Source organism: Schistocerca nitens, chromosome 6 (assembly GCF_023898315.1).
Source record: "Schistocerca nitens isolate TAMUIC-IGC-003100 chromosome 6, iqSchNite1.1, whole genome shotgun sequence".
NCBI classification, from domain to species: Eukaryota; Metazoa; Arthropoda; class Insecta; order Orthoptera; family Acrididae; genus Schistocerca; species Schistocerca nitens.
This window is the reverse complement of record NC_064619.1, coordinates 249,966,305-249,992,430: the sequence shown is the minus strand read 5'-3', so window position 1 is coordinate 249,992,430 and position 26,126 is coordinate 249,966,305. Positions and strand designations below refer to the sequence as shown.

The 26,126-nt window shown below is 37.6% G+C and overlaps 1 protein-coding gene across 3 annotated transcripts in view; it reads left to right on the top strand.

Moving 5' to 3' along the window:
- The window catches only part of LOC126263631 (ATPase WRNIP1-like), an 87,732-nt gene that overhangs the window by 46,114 nt on the left and 15,492 nt on the right, over positions 1 to 26,126 (top strand). Inside the window, exons 7-9 of one of the 3 annotated variants that reach the window (XM_049960724.1) lie at positions 10,787 to 10,901; positions 18,053 to 18,146; positions 23,919 to 23,941. In XM_049960724.1, the coding sequence (XP_049816681.1) occupies positions 10,787 to 10,901; positions 18,053 to 18,143 (206 nt within the window). In that variant the 3' untranslated portion in view covers positions 18,144 to 18,146; positions 23,919 to 23,941. Of the gene's footprint in view, positions 1 to 10,786; positions 10,902 to 18,052; positions 18,147 to 23,918; positions 23,942 to 26,126 lie in introns of those variants that run through there. The other 2 variants (XM_049960723.1, XM_049960722.1) reach the window with 2 other exon arrangements.

Below are 26,126 nucleotides of genomic sequence, written 5' to 3'. Positions count from 1 at the left end.
TTATGCTTGCAATGCCTATATTCAGTTTTATTTTTAAGTGAGTTAATGGCAGGAACGTTCCCTGTGTGACAGTATGCTGCTGCTTTATATATATATATATTACACTTAATTGTGCTCTTTTAAAATTTTTGAGAACAGCAGGCCTATCCTTGTTCAAAGAACCATACTCTAATTTCATTGTGCAACGACATGAGAAATATGTTGTTTTTGAGAATTTTTGGATGCTTACAAAACAATATTTTCGTAAGTTATTGGTACAAGTGCTTTGGATACATAATTTATTTTGTAGTGAATCAGCATTTGTGGTTCAGAGTTCTGTCAAATAATATACCACCCCTTATTTTTATTGTACATCAACACTAATAAACATGTGTTTTTGAGAATTTTTGGAATCTGCTATACAAGCAATTTGCAATAAATCAACACTCATAATTTAGTTACTGTAGCAGATACTCCAACTAACATGTAGTGTTACATCTAATTTTCCCTTAAAGAGGAGTAGCTCTATATATTATCTGCAATTATCATAATTTATCTTTCTTTTTGAGTTTGCTAACTTATATAATTAATCTTAAAACATTTTAGGAAACTAGTAATTTTTACCACAGGTTTTTGTGTTGTGTTAATTGAAATCTTATTTTGTGTATTTGCTTCAGTTCTTAGAGGGAATTGGCAACTTTTTAGCTCAGCAGATTAAAAGATAATCAGCAAGTTTAATTTAACATTATTTTTTTACTGTATTGTAATACATTGCACCAGCCAAAATGCGACCACACTGTGAATGCTGTTCTCGAACACGGTATGAGTTGGTTGACATCCACAAATAGTTGGAAATCACTCTGACTATTGCCAAATGATTGGCTGATACTACAAATTAGTGTGTTGGAAGAGCTCCCGAGAGTCAGGTACCTGTTATATTGGTACCAAAGGTATCTCAAGAACTGTTCTCTCCTGTTGAATCTCCCTCCTATGCAGAAAGTACGGGATCTGTTATTACTTGTGCACTTGACTGCAGGTGATGTTTCAGTGGTAGATCTAGGCTTCCTTTTCAAGGTGGATGGAAATTAGGTAGGATTCAGGGTGTTGTACCGATCCTCCTAACAAACAAGGTATTGGCTTCCACTGAAACTGAGCCAATGGGACTCACTTCACCTATTTCGGGGAAGTTCAAACATATGGCGAATGATGGTACCCCTTAGGGAAGTGGTAGCAAAGGACAGGAAAGGATACCAGGTGCATTCAATGTGTATGCGTAGGAGGCCTCATTCAACATGTTGAAAGTATTCCAGCAGCCATTGAGGGAATGGGGTGCAACCAAGTGCAGATTGTGGCAGTCTCCAAGGTCATATTTGGGTCATTCTAGTAACTGACAGAGAAGGTTGAGAAGACCAGCCTTGTGCATGGAGTTTGTGAAGAGCATGGTTCCTGGAGATTTACTATGACCATGAATTTGCAATCAGAAAATGTTTAAAGAAAAACTGCATGAAGTAAATTAATATCGTATTAACCCCAAGAACCCGTTTTACTCGTGGAAACTTCAAAAGCAAACCTCTATATGAGAAGTTTCCCAATCCTGTTAAAATTCTGATAATAAAACCTTTTGATAGTGAAAACAATAAAACATTCTGAAGCTAATTTGATAAATAAGGACACAATATACTGTAATTTTGCTTACCAGTAACAGGTAAACCCAGATAAATTTGCATCTAAACATGAATGAATGGAAAAATGACATTAAGTGACTTGTAAATAAAGATCGCGTACTTTGACAGCTGTTAGATTCAAAGATCCTCCAATACATCAACTTGAACCAATGGCAAGTAAGCTACATCTTTGTAATTGGTTGGTGTAAATAACTTTAATGGCGGATGCCTCAAATTACACGTCTGGCCACATTTCACAGTATAACACACAAATTCTCCTGCCTAAACTACAGTAGATACACATTGAAGCACACCCTTCCAAAGACACACACAACACATGCAACGACTACTACAAATACACCGGAAAGCAAAACAAATAAATGATGGCAATAACTACTGTTAATGGTGGGGTCAGCATCACTGAAGGTGGATAGTCTTTACAATAAACTACTTTTATTTACAGAGAGAAACATTAAGAGATTGTCTGTTACACCAAGAAATTAAATTGTCACAATTGTGAGTTTCTCAAAGAGAGGAATGGGTTTGAGTCTTATCTGTTCTGAGTCAGTGTGATGTGGCGATGGTGGTAGAAGCAGTTTGAAGTTGCCGATAAAAATCCTGAAGTTCATACATTCGTGTCCCTGGCATTTGTATATCCATTTTTTCTTACATCCTGTTTTGGGCTGGCAGTGGTATTAAGTTGCGTAGCATCCATTTGTCGTGGGCCGGAACAAATTAACTGTTTTTGCAGCACTTGAAGATCATATTAGTTCAGTTGCAACTTTCACACACGATAGTTTGGCACAGTCCATACGTCATGTTTATATTAACATTCCATTTACTGTAATTTGCCAATTGCGAAGTTAGACAGTCAATCTGCTGTTAATATTCATGGTTCACAATAACACTGTTCCGGCAAAAATGGTGGCTTACTCAGCAACACCGTTTCCACATCGGCAGTTAGCGTTTTAGCATATGTCATATTTACCGTATTTACTCAAATCCAAGCCGCACTTTTTTTCCGGTTTTTGTAATCCAAAAATCCACCTGCGGCTTAGAATCGAGTGCAAAGTAAGCGGAAGTTCTGAAATATGTTGGTAGGTGCCGCCACAACTAACTTCTGCCGTTGAATATATGTAGCGCTACACAGGCATGCTTTGCAGGCACAAAGATAAATACTGGCGCCAAAACCTCTGCGTCAGTAAATAAATTTTAAAAAAAGGTGGAACACGAGTTTTTTTCTCCGCCCCGAATTTCGACCACTGCATTTTCATACTTTATCCAACGAAGTAACTACAAATTCCGTATTGTTCATCTTCGAATGTAGCAGCTTTTCAATGTACTACGAAAATCCGTCTGGCAAGACTGCGATGTTCGTCAGTATGGCCAATTCTACGTTCTGAATTTTTTCCTACCTGTGAGAAGAGATGGTTGCTAATGGGAAGTTTTATGAATTTTGAATCACATGCAGTATTATCTTCACCATAAGAATAATACGAATATAAACATTTTTCCATGTATTCTTTCGTGTTTGCTGCTATCTCATTTAAATCTTGTCTACCTAATAAACTACAAAACTAGAGTGAGACAATAGCAAATGCGGAAGTATACACACATCATGTCATGTTTATATTCGTATTATTCTTATGCCTAATAGTGATACAGTCAGAAATGGAGCACGGCAATTGACTAGATTTTTAAATCTAAGATGACTCTAATTTCTGTGCAGAAAGTAATGTACTATAGAGGCGTCTGCACAGATTTCAAACGGAGAAAAATTTTCGCTAAACTCTCGTTCAGAACATCTTCTATTATACGCAGTTTATTATTTGGTTCTTGTTGATCATTATCAAAGAAAGCAGCAGTGTAAATAATAACAAATAGCAGTCTCTTGCCACTGTTTCGATACTGAGACAATTCCTCTCTCTCTCTCTCTCTCTCTCTCTCTCTCTCTCTCTCTCTCTCTCTCTCTCTCTTTTTGTAAGCGGCGGTAGCACGCACTAAAGCAAACCATGCCGCGAGCGGCGACAGGTCGTAAACACTCATTATCAGAATGCGACAAACAATGCATGACACAGTACAGTAATGCATTTTCAGCTTAGAGTGACGTAAACAACTATAACAAAGAGAACGGCACTTATTAGATCAAAGAAAAATAAGTACTCAAACCAGACGAAGCACGTGAAAAACGAAGGGTACCCTTATAAATACGGACAGAGCGCCTGACGCATAGCAATGGCTACCTGGTAAAGCTTAACTGCTAAGCTTACGGCTCGAACCAAACTATTGTAGCTGTATCGTCATTCATTCGACCTAAATTGTGTCTCATATTACAATGGACCAACTTTGTTTCGATTTCGAGGTGTGGCCTAAAACTTTTCTCTCTGCTTGAATTTCTCAAATTTCAGGTGCGGCTTACATTCGGGAAATTTTTTTTTTCCTTATTTTCGAGTCTCATTTTTCAGGTGCGGCTTAGATTCGAGTGCGGCTTAGATTCAAGTAAATACGGTAGTTGTCAAGAAAAATGACCAATATTAAATTCACAGTTACTGTAATGCAGTTCAGTTGTAAACCAATGACAATACTGTCTGTTCACGAGTGCATTGTCACTTCCACAAGCATAATTTTTCAAAAACCAACAGTGTTCGCATAATATAATGTCTGTTTAGAATATCCATCATAAAGTCATTTTTCAAACAGTGTCTAACTCACAAAAGTCTGATATTAGTATTGCACTAAACGCACGCTATTACTACAAACAATACTTGCTTCCATACCGCCACTCTCAAGCGCCATTTGCGACTGACTGTCACATACTGTTTGACCCGACAACTGTCGATACCTCTCTCGCTCCTTGCATTCTGTTTCACACAGTACATTTAATAAAACTATTTGAAAGATCATCAGAAAAAATCTAAGTCTTTACAAGTTTCAACAAAGCTCACAGTTTGCAGCATTGTTCCCAGAACTGATCGTGGTTCTTTGATTCTGAGTTGAGTGGGAGGACTGAATCAGGGACTTCAAAGGTACTGTGACAACTTGGGCTGCGACATCCTGGACTTGCGCCATAAAATTGAGAATTGTATGGTTTCTCTAAATGGGTAATGTGTGCACTACACAACAGAGGCTGTTACTCAGGTAGCTGGCTGTGTGTGGGCTGCACACAAGGATTTTTTAGATTGGGTGACCCTCCATCCAATCCAGATAATGATAGCTGTAAGGAAACCAAGAAGCATCAGTATAAGATGAAAAGAAATGCCTCCCACAACTGAGTGAATTATAATCCTAATGGCAAATGGCTGAAGCACTCACAACAAAGTGCCAGAGTGTGAAGTACTTATAAAAAAAAGTGAAGTTCCCATAATACTAGATACAGAAAGCTGGTTGCAACCTGAAATTGATAGCAGTGAGATTTTTTAGGAAATGTACATTTATATTGAAAGGCTAGATTCTTGGGAATGGAGATTGTCGCAGTAGACAAGAAACCCAAATTCACCCAGGTAGAAATTGAAGCTGTATGTGAGATTGCTTGGGAAAGACTCAGTTTCAGGCATGGGCATAAAATGATAATTAGATCCTTCTGTTGCCGACCAGATTCATCTCCTGATGTAACTGAGAACTATAGAGAAAACCTCAGTTCACTTGTATATAAGTTCTCCAATCATACTGTAATCATCAGTGGAAGCTTTACTCATTTAACAGTTAATTGGGAAAAGTACAGTTTTCTTAGTGGTGGGTGTGATAAGAAATCCTGTGAAACATTACTAAATGCCTTCTTTGAAAACTACATAGAACAGATAGCTAGGAACCTCACTTGTGATGGTAATATACTGGATGTAATAGCAACAAATAGACCAGACATCTCTGAGGATGTCTACATTGAAACTGACATCAGTGTACATAATGCGGTTGTGGGAACAGTTATTACCGAAGTACAGAGGACAACTAAAACAAGCAGAAAGATATATATGTTCAGTAAACTACATCAAAAATCTGTAGTGTCATATCTCAATTGACGAACTTCAAACTTTCAGCACTGGGCAGGGGATGTAGAGGAACTGTGAGTCATGTTTAAAAGAACAGTTGGCCATGTGCTGGATAGATATGTACCCATATAACAGTTCATAATGGGAGGAAATCTCTATGGTATATGGCCACTGTAAAGAAGCTTCTAAAGGAACAGAGATTACTGCATAATAGGTGTAAAACAAGGCGTAGGGCTGTAGATACAGAGATGTTGAATGAACCATATTTGGTTGTCATGAGAGCAGTGCGTGATGCCTTCAATGACTACTATAGCAGAATATTGCCAAATGACATTTGACAAACCCCAAATAAATTCTGGTTGTATGTTAAGGCTGTTAGTTGCACCTCAGTCAGTGTCTAGTCCCTAGTGAATGAGACAGGAACTGAAATTGAGGGTAGCAAAATACGAGCTGAAATGCTTAACACTGTTTTCAAATTTTCCTTTGCAAAGGAAAACCCAGTAGAATTGCCCCAATTTAATCCTTGTACTGCTGGAAAGGTAAATAAAACAAGTATTATTGTCAGTGGCTTTGAGAAACAACTGAAATCATTAAAATTGGAGGAAGCTCCAGGGCCCTATGGAGCCCCTGTCAGATTCTGTACTGAATTTGCGGCTGAGCTAGCCCCTCTTCTAAGTACAATCCATCAGAGGTCCCTCAAACAAAAAACCTTGCCCAGTTCTTGCAAAAGCAGCACAGGTCACACACATCTGCAAGAAGAGTAGAAGAAGATATCCACAAAACTACCCTCCAATATTCTTGACATTGATTTGTTGTAGAAACTTATAACATATTCCGATCTCAAACATAATGAGGTATAAGGAGTGCTAGTTCTGCAAGGTTCGCAGGAGAGCTTCTGTAAAGTTTGGAAGGTAGGAGACGAGCTGCTGGCAGAAGTAAGGCTGTGAGGACGGGGCGAGTCGTGCTTGGGTACCTCAGATGGTAGAGCACTTGCCCGCAAAAGGCAAAGGTCCCGAGTTCGAGTCTCAGTCGGGCACACTGTTTTAATCTGCCAGGAAGTTTCACATCAGCACATACTGCACTGCAGAGTGAAAATCTCATTCTGGATAATGAGGTATCTTGAACAGATCGACCTCCTCAATGCCATTCAGTATGGATTCTGAAAACATTGACCATGTTAAAGCCAGCTCACACTTTTCTCACATGACATACTGAAAGCTTTGGATCAAGGCAGTTAGGTAGATGCAGTATTTCTGGATTTCTAGAAAGCATTTGACTCAGTACCACACCTACACTCATTGTCAAAAGCATGATCATATGAGCTATCCAATGAAATTTGTGACTGGATTGAGAACTTTTTGGTAGGGAGTATGCAACATGTTATCTTGGATGGAGACTCATTCTCAGAGGTGGAAGTAACTTCAGATGTGCCCCAGGGAAGTGGAACCATTGCTGTTCATATTGCATATTAATGACCTTGCAGACAATATTAATTGAAACCTCAGGCTTTTTGCAGATAATGTAGTTATCTGTAATGAAGTACTGTCTGAAAGAAGCTGCATAAATATTCACTTAGAACGTTATAGGATTTCAAAGTCGTCAAAGATTGGCAGCTTGCTTTAAATTTTCAGAAATGTAAAATTGTGCACTTCACAGAATGAAAACAATGTAGTCTCCTATGGCTGTAATACCACTGAGTCACTGTTGGAATCGCCCAACTCGTCCAAATAGTTGGTTGTAAACTTTGTAGGGATATGAAGTGGAATGATCACATAGGCTCAGTCATGGGTAAAGCATGTGGTTTTACTTCGATTTATTTGTAAGATGCTGGGGAAGTGTATTCAGTCTGCAAAGATCACTTTTGCAACCAAGTCTAGAATATTGCTCAAGTGTGTGGGACCCATACCAGATTAGACTAACAGTGGATATTGAATGTATACAGAGAAGGGCAGCATGGATGGTCAAGGTTTGTTTAATTTGTGGGAGAGTGTCACAGAGGTACTGAAGGAACTGAAGCTGGAAGGCTCTTGAAGATATAGAAGTACACTGTCCCAAGAAAGTCTGGTAATGAAGTTTCAAGAACCAATTTTAAGTGATGGCTCTAGGAATATGCTACAACCCCCTACATGTCGCTAACATAGGGATCGCGAGGAGAAGATCAGAATAATTACTATATGCGCAGAGGCATTTAAACAATCATTTTTCTCATGCTCCATGCATGAATGGAACAGGAAGACACCCTGGTAATTGATACAATGGTACATATGCTCTGCCATGCATCTCACAGTGGTTTGCAGAGCATAGACATAGATGTATTATAATATACACTACGTGATCAAAAGTATCCGGACACCTGGCTGAAAATGACAAAAGTTTGTGGCACCCTCCATCGCTAATGCTGGAATTCAATATGGTGTTGGCCCACCCTTATCCTTGATGACAGCTTCTACTCTTGCAGGTGTATTTTCAATTAGGTGCTAGAAAGTTTCTTGGGGAATGGCAGACCATTCTTCATGGAGTGCTGCACTGAGGAGAGGTATCAATATCAGTCGGTGAGGCCTGGCTCTATAGGATTCAGGTCAGGACTCTGTGCAGGCCAGTCCATTACAGGGATATTGTCATGTAACAACTCCACCAAAGGCTGTGCATCATGAACAGGTGCCCGATCATGTTGAAAGATGGAATCACCATCCCCGAATTGCTCTTAAACAGTGGGAAGCAAGAAGGTGCTTAAAACATCAATGTATGCCTGTGCTGTGATGGTGCCATGCAAAACAACAAGGGGTGCATCCCCCTCCATGAAAAACACAACCACACCATAACACCGCCACCTCCGAATTTTACTGTTGGCACTACACACGCTGGCAGATGACATTCGCAAGGCATTCGCCATACCCACACCCTGCCATCGGATTGCCACATTGTGTACTGTAATTCGTCACTCCACACAATGTTTTTCCACTGTTCGATCATCTAATGTTTACACTCCTGTCACCAAGTGATGCGTCGTTTGGCATTTACCGGCATGATGTGTGGCTTATGAGCAGCCGCTCGACCTTGAAATCCAAGTTTTCTCACCTCCCACCTAACTGTCATAGTACTTGCAGTGGAGTTTGGAATTCCTGTGTGATTGTCTGGATAGATGTCTGCCTATTACACATTACAACCCTCTTCAACTGTTGGCGGTCCCTTGTCAGTCAACAGACGAGGTCGACCTGTACGCTTTTGTGCTGTACGTGTCCCTTCACATTTTCACTTCACTATCACATCTGAAACATCTGTTTAGGAGTGTGGAAATCTCACCTACAGACATGTAACGCAAGTAACACCCAATCATCTGACCACGTTCAAAGTCCGTGAGTTCCGCAGAGCCTGCTCTCTCACAATGTCTAATGACTATTGAGGTCACTGATATGGAGTACCTGGCAGTAGGTAGCAGCACAGTGCACCTAATTTGAAAAACGTGTATTTTTGGGGATGTCCAGATACTTGTGATCACATGGTGTACATGCAACATCAAATCGTCAAACAACTTAATAACGTTTTTAAAAAAATATTATATCCAACAACTATGGACAGCAATAGTAGTTTCCTCAAAGTTGATGTACGTCCGTTTACGATGTCAGAACATAAGTACAATATCCAATGTAAAATCCTTTATAAATTATATTTTATGTAAAATAGAAATAAATGTGGTAATTTGCTGATGAAGGCAATAAAGCGAAATAAGCTTATGTACAAAAATAAAATATCAATCAGCATACTGTCCACTAATGTGCTGATTAATCCCACTTTTTAATTCCCTTTATGTACTACATGTACATTTTATGGTTATAGTTTCTCCATGACTTTTTGACATGCTTTTACTTGTGAGTATGGGATGCAAATATAACACTTTTCTCTTTTATTCATTGCTTCCAAAATAATAAATGTCCTAAACTTATTTTCAGAACTATGATGGTACTTAGTTTTAATTGTTCAGTGATTTAATTTTCTCTCCATCTATAATTTTGTTTAACAATATAAGGAAACAATAAATTTCTATTCACCATAAAAGTGACACATTTAGCTGCAGACAGCCACAATGAAAAGACACTTACAGGTTAGCTTTCAGCCAGACATGCACACATTTATTCATGCAAGCAAGCATGCCTCATGCACATGTGACCACCATCTCCAGCAGCTCGGACCTGAATGCAAATGGCACATAGAATGGAAGCAGCAGTCTGGAGGGGTGGGGAAAGGGAAGGGGAAGGGAGAGGAGTGTCCGACTGGAGAAAAGAGCTCTGTCTGATAGAGCATGCAGGGACCAGACTACCAACAACACATTCTCCACTTCTGAAATTATCCTGGCCTCAACCTAAGGTAACCGACTGCCCCCACACCCTCCACTCAAGTTTTCACTGCCTCTGTTCTAACACCTCCTCCCTATTCTCTCTTTCTATGCTGCCCCCAGCCAGTGCACCTGCCTGTTCTCCCCTAGCCCGCTCCTCTCCTTTTTCGCTCCCAGTTCCCCTCACCCCACCCACCCTGACCTTCCTGCCCCACAGCCTCCCAATTCTGCCCCTGTTGGCACTCTAATCTCTGCACACTGCACCACACAGTGTTCTTCTCTTCCCCCACCCATACCCTGCTATTCCTTTCCCTTCCATTATATATAATATTTGCATTCTAGCCTGAGCTGCCGGAGATGGTGGTCATGTGTGTGTGTGAGGTGTGCTTGCTAATGTGAATGAATGTTTGTGTGCTTCCTTTTCTGTAAAAGGCTTTTGCTAATGTGAATGAATGTTTGTGTGCTTCCTTTTCTGTAAAAGGCTTTTGCTAATGTGCAAGTGTCTTTTTGCAGTGCCTGTCTGCAACTGATTTTGTCATCTTTATGGTGAGAAGCAATCTACAATTCCTGTATGTTGTAGATATTTCAACATGGAGTTTACAATGTTCAATTTTGTAATTTTATAATTTTATTTAGTTGGAATGAATATGTCCTGACAGTTTACTGTTATACCTTTGCCATGATAAATAAGTGAATTGCTTGAATCATCTTATCTTCCCACCCTCTTTCTGCATTTCTTTCAAAATTAATTTAATTGTGTATGAATGAAACTTGACAGTGAAGTGCTCTTCAGTTCAGACTGACAGCTCTTTTTATTGCCACAGGGTTAGCAGATCCCATGGCTCTAACAATGGCAGTTTCAACAATGCATGGTTGTCAGCTATTAGGCATGCCAGAGTGTGATGTGTTATTAGCGCAGTGTGCAGTATACTTGGCGAGGTAAGTTTAAAATCTGTACCTCTGTTTTAGAAGGTGATCACTAATGCCCATATTTTATGTAATTAGATATTCTGACCCTTTATATGTAGCTATAAGAAAAACTAAAATGTCGATGAATTGCATTGAGAGGACCCTTATTTTAAAGTTTTAAATTAAATATTTTACATGTTTTGAGATACAGTAGCATATTTCATATTATACTACACAATATTACATAATTTAATATTATCGTAGAATTATTGTACGTTTTCATAAGTCCCATATGTTTTCATTACATAGCAAGAAAGGGGGGGGGGGGTGGAGTTTATTATTGTGTGCTGTCGTCATGTTGGAATCTGAGACTGTATGTAAACCCTGTTGGCACTCTATTGTAAACGTTTGAAGACAACAAGTAATTCAACTATTACTAGATTCATTAATGATTTACTTGAGGTACTATGGCCAGATGCTATAAAAGGAGAGAGGCTCCAGTGGGGAAAATCGTGTAATGTACTTTATCCAAACTTAGTACATGTTACATATACAGCTCATGAATTGCAACGAATGGCAGTGACAGTTAGTCATCAGTTCCCAGAAGTAAATACACTGATATCAGCAATGAAGAAGGTTTTCTTGAAATATCCTTATTGTGTACAACACTACAAGCAGAACCTACGGAGGTGTTTTTCTTGTTGTGAGTTGATTTTATGTGATCAAGATACTGTGTGATGCCAAGTCTTTACTCGTATCCTAAAATAACCGTTATCTTCTTTTCCAAATTTCCAATTTGTCATCTTGTTTTCTCTTCCAAAGAACAATTCTTCAGCCTTGCAAAAACAAATACATCATGGATTCAAATTAAAATTATTCGGAGACAGCCATGCACGCAATGTTTCAAACTTCGTATCAAACGCTGCTAAGGAGAACGTGAGTGTGTCAGCTGTTGTTAAGCCTGGAGCGAAATTCGGAAATGCAACCAGCAATATACAAAAAGAATGTGCCAGTTCCACTAAAAGTGACTGTACAATTTTGGTAAACATTTCTGGAATACAGTGATCAATTAATTGTTATATTTAGATTAAAGTTCAGTCTTGATCACGTTATGTCTGTTTTAATGAGTAACCGGTTTCGGTTTTTTCTATAAAACCATCTTCAGACCCATTGGCTCCTTTGGGCTGGTAGGTGGAGCTCTCCTTGATGCTGCATAAAACAGACATAACGTGATCAAGACTGAACTTTAATCTAAATATAAAAGTGACTGTGTTGTTCTCATGGTGGGATCAAACGATGTTTACTGCAATGAGGCCAGTGCATTTATAAGAAATCTGATTGTTATCTTGCTGTTGCTATCGACTACAAATGTGATAGCAACGACTTTACCTCTGAGATTTGATCTGGCGGACTGGCCTTGTGTAAATAGTGAAATTCGACGAACAAATTAAAAATTACAACATTTCTGCTCCAAGTTTAAAAATGTAAGACTTCTTGACGTCAACAGCTATGAAAACTCTAGTTTTACGACACATGGTCAATATTTAAATCTATCTGGTAAAAAGAGACTTGCATCAGACATAAACATAGCTGTTGACGTAATAATTCGTGAAAACAGACGGGCTATCACCCTAAATCCCAACACGCAGGGAAACTAGTGGAAAGGGCCAACTCCAACCGGATTTGGCCCAATATAAACAATCCAGAACAGGAGGAAATTCAAAGTGACAAACTAAAAGTACCATTAAGGCTCATGCACTCAAATATACAGTATCTTAGAAATAAGCTCAATGTTTTGCAGACTTTTGTATATGATCATTCACTTCATGTAGTTGTGTTAACCAAGCATGGACTGAAATCTGAGGAAATTATTTACCGTATTTACTCGAATCTAAGCCGCACTTTTTTTCCGGTTTTTGCAATCCAAAAAACCGCCTGCGGCCTAGAATCGAGTGCAAAGCAAGCGGAAGTTCTGAAAAATGTTGATAGGTGCCGCCACAACTAACTTCTGCCGTCGAATATATGTAGCGCTACACAAGCATGCTTTGTGGGCACAAAGATAAATTGTGGCGCCAAAACCTCTGCATCAGTAAATAAATTTTAAAAAAAGGTAAAAGACGAGCTTTTTTTTTCTCCGCCCCGAGTTTCGACCACTGCATTTTCATACATTATCCAACGAAGTAAATACAAATTCCGTATTGTTCATCTTCGAATGTAGCAGAATTTCAATGTACTACGAAAAGACGACTGGCAAGACTGTTAGGGATGTTTGTCAATATCGCCAACTTTACGTTCCGAGGTTTTTCCTACCTGTGAGAAGAGATGGTTGCTAATAGGAACCTGATGAAATGTGAATCACATGCAGTATTCTCTTCACCATAAGAATAATACGAATATAAACATTTTGCCATGTATTCTTTCGTGTTTGCTGCTATGTCATTTAAATCCTGTCGCCTAATAAACTACGAAACTAGAGTGAGACTACAGCAAACGCGGAAGAATATACGTATCGTGTCATGTTTATATTCGTATTATTCTTATGCCTAATAGTGATACAGTCAGAAATGAAGCACGGCAACTGACTAAATTTTAAATGTAAGATGACTAATTTCTGTGCAGAATTTGATGTACTAAAGAAGCGGCTGCAAAGATTTTCAAACGGAGAAAAATTTTCGCCTAACTCGTTCAGAACATGTTCTATCATACGCAGTCTATTATTTGGTTCTTGTTGATCATTATCAAAGAAAGCAGCAGTGTAAGTAACAACAAATAGCAGTCTCTTGCCATTGTTTCGCTAATGAGACGATTCCTCTTTTTTTTTTTTTTAAGCGGCGGTAGCGCGCACAAAAGCAAGCCATGCCGCGAGCGGCGACAGGCCGTAAACACGCACTATCAAAATGCGACAAACAGTGCATGACACAGTACAGTAATGCATTTTCAGCTTAAAGTGACGTAAACACCTATAACAAAGAAAACGGCACTTATCAGATCAATGCAAAATAAGCAATCGATTCAAACCAGACGAAGCACTTGAAAAAGGAAGGGTACCCGTATAAATACGGACGGAGCGCCTGACGCATAGCAATGGCTACCTGGTAAAGCTTAACTGCTAAGCTTACGACTCGAACCAAACTACTGTAGCTGTATCGTCTTTCATTCGACCTAAATTGTCGATTTGGAGTTGCGGCCTAAAACTTTTCTCTCCCCTTGAATTTCGAGCCTCAAATTTCAGGTGCGGCTTAGATTCGGGAATTTTTTTTTTTTCCCTTTATTTCGAGTCTCATTTTTCAGGTGCGGCTTAGATTCGAGTAAATACGGTACTTTAAACTAGATGGCTGTTTCCTAGGAAATAGCTACTGTAGACAGCATCATAAAGGTGGAGGTGTAGCAGTATTTGCTAGAGGGCAGCTCAAAGTAAATAAATTATCATCTAGATCTGTATAATAATGAAGGCTTGACTGAAGTGACAGGTGTTGAACTCCATATCAAAGATTGAGGAAAGAGCATGGTGAAACAGAAAATTATTGGGATTTATCGTCCACCAAAATCAGAGGTAGGGTGTTTCATAGATATTTTTAGTAGAATAGTGGGACACTGTGACCCAAACGAGGTAACAATACTTAGTGACTTGAATATAGAGGCAACATCTTGCAATAACCATAACAGCAAGCTAATAGTTACACGTAACTCCTATAATCTTATGAATGCAGTAAATTCAGATACAAGAGTAACTCAGTCTACTTCTAGTAGAATAGATTACATAATACTAAGTAAATAGGTAAAAGATAGTATTAGATGCTGGAATGTGGACTTCCACTAATCAGACCACAAATGTCAATTTGTAGACTGTGAACACACAAGCATCAAAGAAAGGACTCAGGTCGTAGAACATAAAAGAATGCTTAAAGAGAAAATTATTAATGCTTTTAAAAGTGAACTAGCATCTGAGGAATGACAACTAGTTCTTCAGCAAAAAGGGTCCGAATACAAATGGGCCAAATTTTATGATATTATTTTACAATATCTTAATTTTTGTTGCCCAGTGAAAGAAATTAAGAATGTAGTAACTCACAACCAAAATGTAAAAAACACCAGACTGACTCTTCCAGCTTACACGATTAAACTCGGGCAAAATGTCGAGGATCTAAGTGTGCTACATAAGTCAACTAAATTGCAAATATTTAAGGATAAGTACAATCAAGCTAAAAAGAATTTCAGGAACAGTTCTCAAATTTACAAAAACAGATCCTAGATAAGGAAATGGCTCAGTCAACAAATATAGGGAAGACTTCATGGAATATAATAAATATATATCGCAAAGCCATCTCCAAGTTAGATGCTCAGATTGACAGAATCCAACTGGATGGAAACCATATTAATGATCCAGATAAAATCTGCAATATATTTAATGAACATTTTATATCTTCAGCTGCAAATCCAGTTAATAACACAGGTCTGACTCGGATGGTAAAGCCTTACCCTAGGCTGGAAACTGCTTTTGAATTTAAGGAAGTGAGTGTGGAGGAAATAGGAAACATAATAAATAACTTAAAGAACAAGACCTCATCTGGCTGGGACGGACTGATTAGTATTATAATTAAAAATGCCATAATTAGCAGGAATAATTACCCATATGATCAACAGTATCAGGAAGCACACATTTCCAAATATATTGAAGAAAAGTACAGTTAAACCTATGCATAAAAAGGATCGAAAAAAGAGCTATCAAACTTCAGGCCCATATCACGAATACCAATTTTTGGTAAGATATTTGTAGTTGTTTTGTTGATACAACTTTTTGATTATTTCACAAAAATTAATTTACTAGCAGAAACACATGGCTTCAAAAAGCATCACAGTACCATTAAGGCAATTACCGAATTTCTCCACAAGGTGTATGATGCCCTGGATGAGGGAATGCAGATAGCAGGGATATTTCTAGACCTTACTAAAGCATTGGACTCAGTGAACCATGAGCTACTACTAAGTAAACTTTAAACTTACAATATAAATGCCACATCCATACAACTACTGATCACTTATCTAACCAATGTAAGCAGTGTACAAAGCTGAGTTATGAAATTAATGATCAGATCAAACATTTCCAATCCAGCTATGAAACAGTAAAACAAGGTGTACCTCAGGGCTCCATATTGGGCCCTTTCCTTTTCCTGGTCTACATTAATGATTTAGAGGAACCTCTGCACTCCTAATTAGTAAGTAATGCAGCTGATACCTCACTTTTGTTCTGTTGCAAACAAACTAATGACTTGACATTGGCTGCAACTGATGGCTTAAGTCAAATAACTATTTACTTCCATGATCAGGATCTAAAAGTCAATATTATCAAATTCCGGCTATTACCGTTTAAACTTGGTAATTCATACCAAGCCTGTATTGATAATATAAGTGGCATCAAAAAAAGTAGACATTGACAAATGTAAATTTTTGGGGATATACCTAGACGAAAATCTTAGATGGGTAGACCTTACCAATTTTGTATGCAATAAAATCAGCAGTTCACTGCACTTAATTAGCAAACTATCAAAATTAGTCTCTGAACAAACATTAAGAACTGCATATTATGGGACAATATATGCATGTATTAATTATGGAATAGAGGTATGCAGATGTGTTGCTGATAGACACATTGCAGAAAAGAGCAATCAGGGCCATGCATCAACTAGGATACAGAGATTCGTGTAGAGAAACCTTTGTACAACATAAATATCTCACAGTATATTCATTGTATCTGTACAAATTACTAACATTCCTTGTGGACCATAAAAATAATGAAACTAAGTGCTCTGATGTGCATACCCATAACACAAGACAAAAAGATTGCTTTTTCAGAAACAGAACAAAACAAAAGATCATAATCCTTGGATTAATGGCCAGATATGGTTTAACAAATGCCAAGTGCTATAAGATGCCACAGAGGTATTCAAAAGGGAATTAAAATGTTTCTTAACTCTCAAATGTTTGTACTCACTGAATGAATACTGATATTAAAATGTAGCTATTCTTAAATGTAGGCCTAACTCTTCTATCTATACGATGTACTATTTGGAGGTGATTGTAATATATATTATTTTTGTAACAACATGTTGTAAATTCAATTACCTATACTATGTAACAATTGTGTGTTGCATTATGAAGTACTGTACCATATATTGCCAAGTGCATCACCCATAAGTGGCTTCTTGTACATGTGAATTGCAAATTCCTAGTGTTTGTACAAAAATTGTATAAAAGTGCTATGATGTTTGCAAAAGTCACCAGTTGGTGACTATATGCTAAAAAGATAGTAAATAAAGTATTTGAATACTGACTTCTTTTCTGATTGCAGAGGGGGCAATGGTTCTAAGATAGCGTCTACATTTAAATAACTACTATTAAAACCCACAAAACTGTTTCCGTAATTCTTCTATATTCAAATAAGTTGTCAACTCACAACAGCTGGTAATTAACAAACCTTTCACACATGATGCTTTAATACTTGACCAAAACTATAAGTTCATACTGTAATCTTACCCTCGCATACATCACTATTAAAATTCTCTGTCTATAAAAGTTTCGAAAGCTTAGAGAGGTGTAAGATATACAAAAGAAGAACTTTTTACTTACCTTCACTTTCTCCTTTCGTTGTTGTTGGCTCCAAGTCTTGTGTCTAGGGGTACATTCTTGCGGCTGAAATTTTGACTTAGTGGGTTCCTGGTAACTGAATAACTGATAAAGATTTGCCTATTGATATGAATATCTTTTATTGTAGCCCATTCTTCTGTATTACACTGATTTCACAACCTCCACTTTCGTAAAATCTTCAAATACATTGTTGTTCATAAGATTAGCAAAATACATGCTTTTCCACCAGAGGTGTGCCCACTACTACTACTACTACTACTACTACTCGCATTCTATGATATTCACAATATCCTAAAGTGTTTGTAAAGCAAAAGAGTTTACAAACTTTCTGGACAACAGTAGAATCTTTACCACAATATATCATAATCTTATAAATGAATCCAGAAGTAAATTTAAATAATTCGCGTCAGATTGTGCAGTTAATAATATGAATTTTAAGCATGCCAAAAATTTCATAATTTCAAGTATTTCTAAAAGAATAATTTTAACTGTACATACAGAGTACTAACGAATGGATTTCTTTTTACCTGTTTTAGCCTGAAGTCAAATACAGTGTGTACAAAATCACACGAATTCTTTGAGGGAAACAGCCGAGAATGTTCACCTATACAGGAATCGATAGTATAAATGGTATTGGTAAATGGTATCGATTATTTCTATTTTTTTTTTTTTTTAAGGTAATGTTAGAGGAGGGTGTCGCATTACAATATCCTACAATATCCCCCTCACAAAATTTGGAAACAGGTTGTTTACAATATTTTGTGACAGACTGTAAGGTTTGCCAAATGGTGTACAGAATGATGCTCATGATAGCAGATTAATGTATAGGAATATCTGATACATATTACAGAAAACAGAAGGAAAAATGTACTATACAAGCCACAATCTATACATATATCAGGATACGGTATTCAGATTTTCTGATCTGTGAAACATACCAACACAAAACAAATAATAAAAAGGTCAAAACTACAACATTACACCACTAAACTATAGGAATAATTACAGAGACAAGGTGAATTACTAGAATTCAAGTTTTAAGTTAACATCCATACAATCAAACCTTCAAAATCTCAAAAGAGAAGAGAGAAATTTCAGAGCCTAAGTGTATGACGAGTGAGCCAACTCGAAAAACTCACATCTGGTACAGACCAGAAGAATATACTCAACCATGAGTAGGAATCAATCAGCCACATAAACCAGAGCATTCAAGTATATGTTGACTCATGAAAGAACAAAATAATGGAAAAATGTTAGGGCCAAAGTTTACGATGTGGGGTGCGACCCATGAATCCAAACCACACCAGGTACAAACCAGCAAAAAATGTTTTGATGCAACAAAGTGAATAGAGTTCAAAATCATATCAATAAGATCAATTACTTGCAAAGAGTAAGTGTAAGTAGCATCTAGCCTCAATCAGTGGTTGTACGCTCTCCTTGAGTACACACACACACACACACACACACACACACACACACACACACACACAGAGTCACGATGACCAGGAGTATCCAAAATAGAGCTAAGCATGAGTCTATCCACAACTCAAGATCCAATCAGACACAATATTGCAATACTCAGGATAGATTCAAGTAAACATAGTCATAGATAGCTTTGAATGATGGCACAGCTTGAGAACCAAAATCAGAGTATGAAAGCAGACATGTATAGATCTTGTTATATTGTCTGTACTAGTAAATATCTTCCACACTATTTTCCAATTGTCCATACACTTTAACCTACGTACATAAAGATCTAGAAGATTCACTTACAAATGATAAAAATGATGCGTACTGATTTAAAGTTACGTAATGTATTGTACTTAAAAAAAACATGCATTTATGCTGAAAAACACTGTATTTAGAAGTCTTGGCTAACAATTCACAAATATCAGCCACAACACAGATGCAATCGAAAGATGCTCGAGTATGTTACCCAGCACCCACGATCTTTTGCAAGTCGACTGGTCCAGCAGGGTACAGCCATACAGCAGTGTGGGGAGTGAATCTGCCCACATCTCTCGGCTTCCTCCTTAGAGTTCTCATCACATGCTCCAATAGATAGGTAACTTGCTGTCTAGCAATCACATCAAATCCTGAAGCATTGTTTTGTGTTCTGAATATGCTGTTCAATATCTTTTTCACATCACGCGAGATATGTTCTCCTTAGTAGCTTTTCAAAATCAATTATCTAGGATTTATGTCAAGTGAAATTAAAAAGTGTTCACATATGAAACATTAATAAACAGAGTTATATGCAATTTTAAAAAAGGACTATCAAGTTTTTACATACAGATATACTAAGATACTATTCCTAATTTTTGCAGTACAAATTATGAGTATTGTCTCATTTCAAAATTGCAGAAAGCTCTTCTCATTTAGTCCCATGGCACATCTGTATTAAATTCTAAAGCACGAATCCATTACAGAACACAACTATATAGTGTATCATAGATTTTAACTCGGTCAATAGATGAGACACGACTTTAAAAATCACATCATCTTACATATTAAATTCATGACAGTAAAAAAAGATCAAACAAGCAAAAATTAGATACTTATGGATCATGTCTATATGCTTTCAGTTCAGTGATAATTGTGTAATCCAAACAACTTCTTAGATTTAGGATACACAAGCCTGTATGCATTAGGATATGTATTTTCATGAATCTCGAATGCTCCAATTAAAATATTGAAAAATTTCTTTATCTCAGATGTCAACACTTTAGATTTCTCTTTGGCTTTACCAACACAAGATCTCCTATGTCAAACTTAGAAAATGTACCTTTACCATTATGTCTCTGCTTTCTCCTATCCCCCTGTTTTTTCATCATCTCCCTAACACAGTCTTCTCTCTCTTGTGGTGGCAGAATTTTACATGATGGAAACTCAGCATTTTCAGAAATAACATTAGCTTGTCTGTGATTAAACATGATTTCAAATGGTGAAAAACCTATCGAAGAATGTTGTAAACTGTTTATAATATCCTCAAAATCATTGACGCAATCTATTCAACTGGTATGGTTCTTACTACAATATGTTCCAGTCAGTCTTCCAATCTCTTTCATATATCTTTCTGCAGGATGACTCGAAGGATGTTACACTAAGGTTAGAATATGCCTTATTTTTGTATGATCAACAAAATCTTTCTGGGCTTTTGATGAAAACTGAGAACTGTTATCAGGTAAAATTGTATTAGGAACACCTACCTGATGAAAATGTGTGTTATCAAACTTAGAGATGATTTGCTTACTGGAAGATTTCTTGAGAGGAAACAGCTTTATGAACTTTTAAAATACATCAACCACCGCAAAAACATAACAAAATCCATTCCTAGACTTAGGTAAAGGTCCATAAACATCCACAGACACGAGGTCAAGGTTACCACTAGGCAGTATGTTTTGAATTTGGCCTTGTTTTGTTACTTATCTTCACTCTTTGACATCTGTCACAGCTGGCAATCTTCTTCTTGTCTCTCCTTCCTATGTTATAAAAATTATGTTCTCCTGAATCTTTTGTGTGCATTTGGTTGATCCACAATGACCAAAACTCCCATGTGTGTAAGTAATTGAAGTATCAGTACATTGTTCTAGCCAACATAGTTTCCAATCCTCTGAGTCAGTCTTATGTCTCCTGAATAAAATGCTTTTGTTTGCTTTAAAATACTGTTCTGTCTTTTCTCCTCCTTTCTTACCCAGTGTGCTCTTACATACTACGTTCATGGCAACAAAACACAATTACAGTCTTATAAATCTACAAACATAGTGAATATTTTCTTCTAGATTAGGTATAATTATGCATCCATGTTCATATATCTTGTCCTCTATACTAAACATTAAAAGTACCTGAGATTTTACCAATTTGCTTTGCTTTCATCTACGTCTACACGGTTACTCTGCAATTCACGCTTAAGTTTTTGTACTTTCAACATTGGAGCACAGTCAGCAATCATGATAATCTAATATATAAGAAATTATCAGCCTCGGTTGCGGTAATGAAAACAACCTTTACCTAGGTTTCAGCCCAAATAATTGAGCCTTCTTCAGAAGATATACCTGAATCTATAATTTGTCTAAGAGGACATGGCCTAGAAATACAACTAAAACAGCCTGAATAGGCGTAGTCAAATTTTAAAAATGGGGTACATAAGTACTAAGTCAACACCAAGACTTGACTTAAGGTCTGGCGTGTGCTTCGTCTCCATGGACGCCGTGTGGTGGGCCCCGGGAGCTCATGTGAAACTAAGTAGGACTAGATAACGCACTGCAAATCAACATGGCGGGGAACATTGCACATGTCTGAGACCATGACTGTCAAAGATAAAAGACCAACACAGTTATATCTTAAAACAAATAACTTAAAGAAAGGTTGAAAATCTTAAACATAAAGCCTCTGCACCAGGTTATGACTAAAATGTAACAAACTACGCATGGATTTATATACCTTAGATTTGTGCGATTTATTGCATACCCAAAATTTATCGGATTTCTTTTAGTACCCATGTGGATGACGTTGCACTTTTCTTTGTTTAGTGCTAATTGCCACTTTTTGCACCATACAGAAATTGTCTCTAGATCATTTTGTAATTTGAATTGTTCGTCTGATGATTTTACTAGATGGTAAATTACAGCACCATCTGCAAACAATCTAAGGGGGCTGCTCAGATTATCACCTAGATAATTTATGTAAATCAGGAACAGCAGAGGGCGTATGACACTACCTTGCGGAATGCCAGATATCACTTCTGTTCTACCCAATGATTTACTGTCTATCACTACGAACTGTGACCTCTCTGAGAGGAAATCATGAATCCAGTCACACAACTGAGACGACACTCCATATGCACGCAATTTGATTAATATATCTAAAAACAAAGATGATGTGACTTACCAAACGAAAGCGCTGGCAGGTCGATACACGCACAAACAAACACAAACATACACACGAAATTCCAGCTTTCGCAACCAACGGTTGCTTCATCAGGAAAGAGGGAAGGAGAGGGAAAGATGAAAGGATGCGGGTTTTAAGGGAGAGGGTAAGGAGTCATTCTAATCCCGGGAGCGGAAAGACTTACCTTGGGGGAAAAAAGGACAGGTATACACTCGCGCACACACACACACACACACATATCCATCCGCACATACACAGACACAAGCAGACATTTGTAAAGGCAAAGAGTTCGGGCAGAGATGTCAGTCGAGGCGGAAGTACAGAGGCAAACATGTTGAAAGACAGGTGAGGTATGAGCGGCGGCAACTTGAAATTAGCGGAGGTTGAGGCCTGGCGGATAACGAGAGGAGATGTGTGTGTTTGTGTGTGTATCGACCTGCCAGCACTTTCGTTTGGTAAGTCACATCATCTTTGTTTTTAGATGTATTTTTCCCACGTGGAATGTTTCTATTATATTCATATCATCAATTTGATTAATAGTTGCTTGGTAGGAACAGTATCAAAATCCTTCTGGAAATCTAGGAATATGGAATCTATTTGAGATCCCTTGTCAACAGCACTCATTACTTCATGGGAATAAAGAACTAGCTGTGTTGCACAAGAATGATATTTTCTGAATCTGTGTTGTTTATGTATCAAATTCAAATGGTTCAGAGCACTATGGGACTCAACTGCTGTGGTCATAAGTGCCCTAGAACTTAGAACTACTTAAACCTAACTAACCTAAGGACAGCACACAACACCCAGCCATCACGAGGCAGAGAAAATCCCTGACCCCGCCGGGAATCGAATCCGGGAACCCGGGCGTGGGAAGCGAGAACGCTACCGCACAACCACGAGATGCGGGCTGTTTATGTATCAATAAGTCATTTTCTTCAAGGTGATTTATAATGTTAGAGTACAGTATATGCTCCAAAATCCTACTGCAAATTGAGGTCAGTGAGATGGGTCTGCAATTCCGTGGGTTACTCCTATTTCCTTTCTTGAATATTGGTGTTACCTGTGCTACTTTCCAGTCTTTAGGAACAGACCTTTCATCAAGTGAGTGGTTGTATATGATTGCTATTAAAGGTGCTGTTGTGTTTGCATACTCTGAAAGGAACCTGATTGGTATACCATCTGGACCGGAAGACTTGCCTTTCTTAAGTGATTTGAGTTGTTTCGCAACACCTAAGGTATCTACTTTTGTGTCACTCATGCTGACTGCTGCTCTGGTTTCAAATTCTGGAGTATTTACTTCGTCTTCTTTCGTGAAGGAATTGTGGAAAACTGTATTTAGTAACTCCGCTTTAGTGACACCACCATCGGTAACATTTCCATCACTATCGCACAGTGACGGTATTGACTGTTTTTTGCCACTGGTGTACTTTTGAGACGATGTTTCATTGTGGAAACTACTAAAAGCATCTCGCATTGACATCCACACTGAATTTGGCACACTTTTTTTTTCAGTGCTTCCGCGACAGTGTTCTGAGGCGTTTTGTGTACCATGGTGGATCAGTCCCGTCTCTTATTAACTCATGTGGTATGAATCTATCTATTGCTATCCATACTGTATCTTTGAATTTGAGCCATATCTGGTCTACACTCACATAATTAGCTTACATAATTACCTGTAGCTGCTCTTATCTTTACACCTACAATGGGCATTTCCACAAAATTCTTACTATATTTAATCTTGTCTCTAAATTGTTCACATATACCACAGATAGGGCTACCTGTATCAATCAAACAGTTCCCTTCCCACTGACCAATCTTAATTTTAATGTGAGGACACCCAAAACCTGAATTATCATTTCTGTTATTGGACACTTCATGTAAGAGATCACTTTCTTTTTCATTAAATGCTACATCTACACTGTTTTTGCAGGGTTTTATCAACTTTACTGGTACCATTGCATTACTCTGGTTACACATGTTGTCAGGTAGAGATTAAACACACTGCACCGGTTCCATAGCACAACTAACATTACTTATTACAGAAGGAACACAAAATAAATTACTGTCAGCTTTCTCCAGAATGCATATTTATCTACGTTATCATCAAGTTCATCCCAAACAAATTTCAAAAAGTTTTCACCTTTATTCTCTAGGCCTACAGATAACTCACCTTTCCTGTTTGGATCATTACTCTGCATGACATTAATGAAAAACCGGAGATATTCCATGACTGTCACTTACATCATCACATACTCACTTACCTTACCTGTATTCGCAAATAACTCTGAAGCTTCAATATTCTTAAACTCCACAAAAACCTTATAACATCATTATCATCATCATAATATTCTTCCAAAATTACGTTATCAATAACTACCATCAAAGTCACACATTTCACCGACATTCATTTGCAATAAGCTACCAGTCTCAGCCTTACCAACCTCAGTCATTTCACAGCTCTCATTCACATCTACATCAAAAATACCACCTAAATCAGATCCAATACAATCATCACCTGTTTTACATATATCAATAACACTGTTTTCTGACCAAGAGAAGAAATCATTAGTACACAGTATGTCAAAATTCTCATTACTCTCACATTCTGGTTTGTGATTAGTATCTACATTACTATAATTAAACATAGTATTCCAAAACTGTTGATAAAAAATATTAATGAGAAATCTGATGTTCCTTCTGTTCTACTTCAGATACCTCTGCCACATTATTAATACTGTTGTTATTGTCTAAATGCAAGTGTAACTTGAGGGCCCTGAACTTGTTGTGTTTCCTCGCCACAAAACTGTGTACCTTCATTGAGGCGGACTGCCGTTTCCTGAGTAGTTACCTCTATAATTGTTTCCCCTATTAAATTGCCCAGTTATCCCCATTGTTCCTATTCTGCCGATGTTCAAAATTTCTGTCTCTATTACCATCATGACCCTGATAGAAGTTACCACTCTCTCTCTGTTTCTGTAGTTGTTACTATTGTGATTTCTATTATTTCGATGATTGTGGTACATGCCTCTTTCTACTGCTCTATCCAGCCTGTCAAGATATCGTAAAATTTGTTCAAGGCAATCGTCAGGTCCGTGTACTAAATCCCACTGCAACATCTGTGGTAATCTCCTTTTTAGAGCATCAGTCAATGTCATTTTGTCAAATGGCCTGTCAAGGTGTGCCAATTTCTTAAGCTGAATATTACAAAACTCTTTCAGTGTTCCGTCCCTATTCCTATAATTAGGACCATTCAAAAATACACTTTTAATTCTCCCCTGTTCAGCTTCTGACCAAAATATATTTAAAAAACTTTTTTCGAAACTATGGTATGTTTCCCACTGACTTAAATTTAGACTTATCCACAACAGAGCTTCACCTTCAAGATATCTTTTAACAGATTTAATTTTTTGATTGTCGCTCATGCCTGACACAAAACTATCCCTACATTGGTGTAGAAAATCCACTGGATATAAATTGTCTCATGGGAACCTTTTGATTGGAATGTTGGACCATACAATACCATTATTTGAATACAGATTGTTGTGAATGCAGTTTTCCTGAACTATTGAAATTTTTTTATCTAAAACATTTAAATAAGTTAGCATACTGTTTTCAACATTTAAATTTTTTTAATCTAAATTACTAAAGTTCTGTTCCGTTTTTTCCATTACGGCCTTCTGTTGAACTCTGACATCATTAACATTCTTCTCCTGTTGTGAA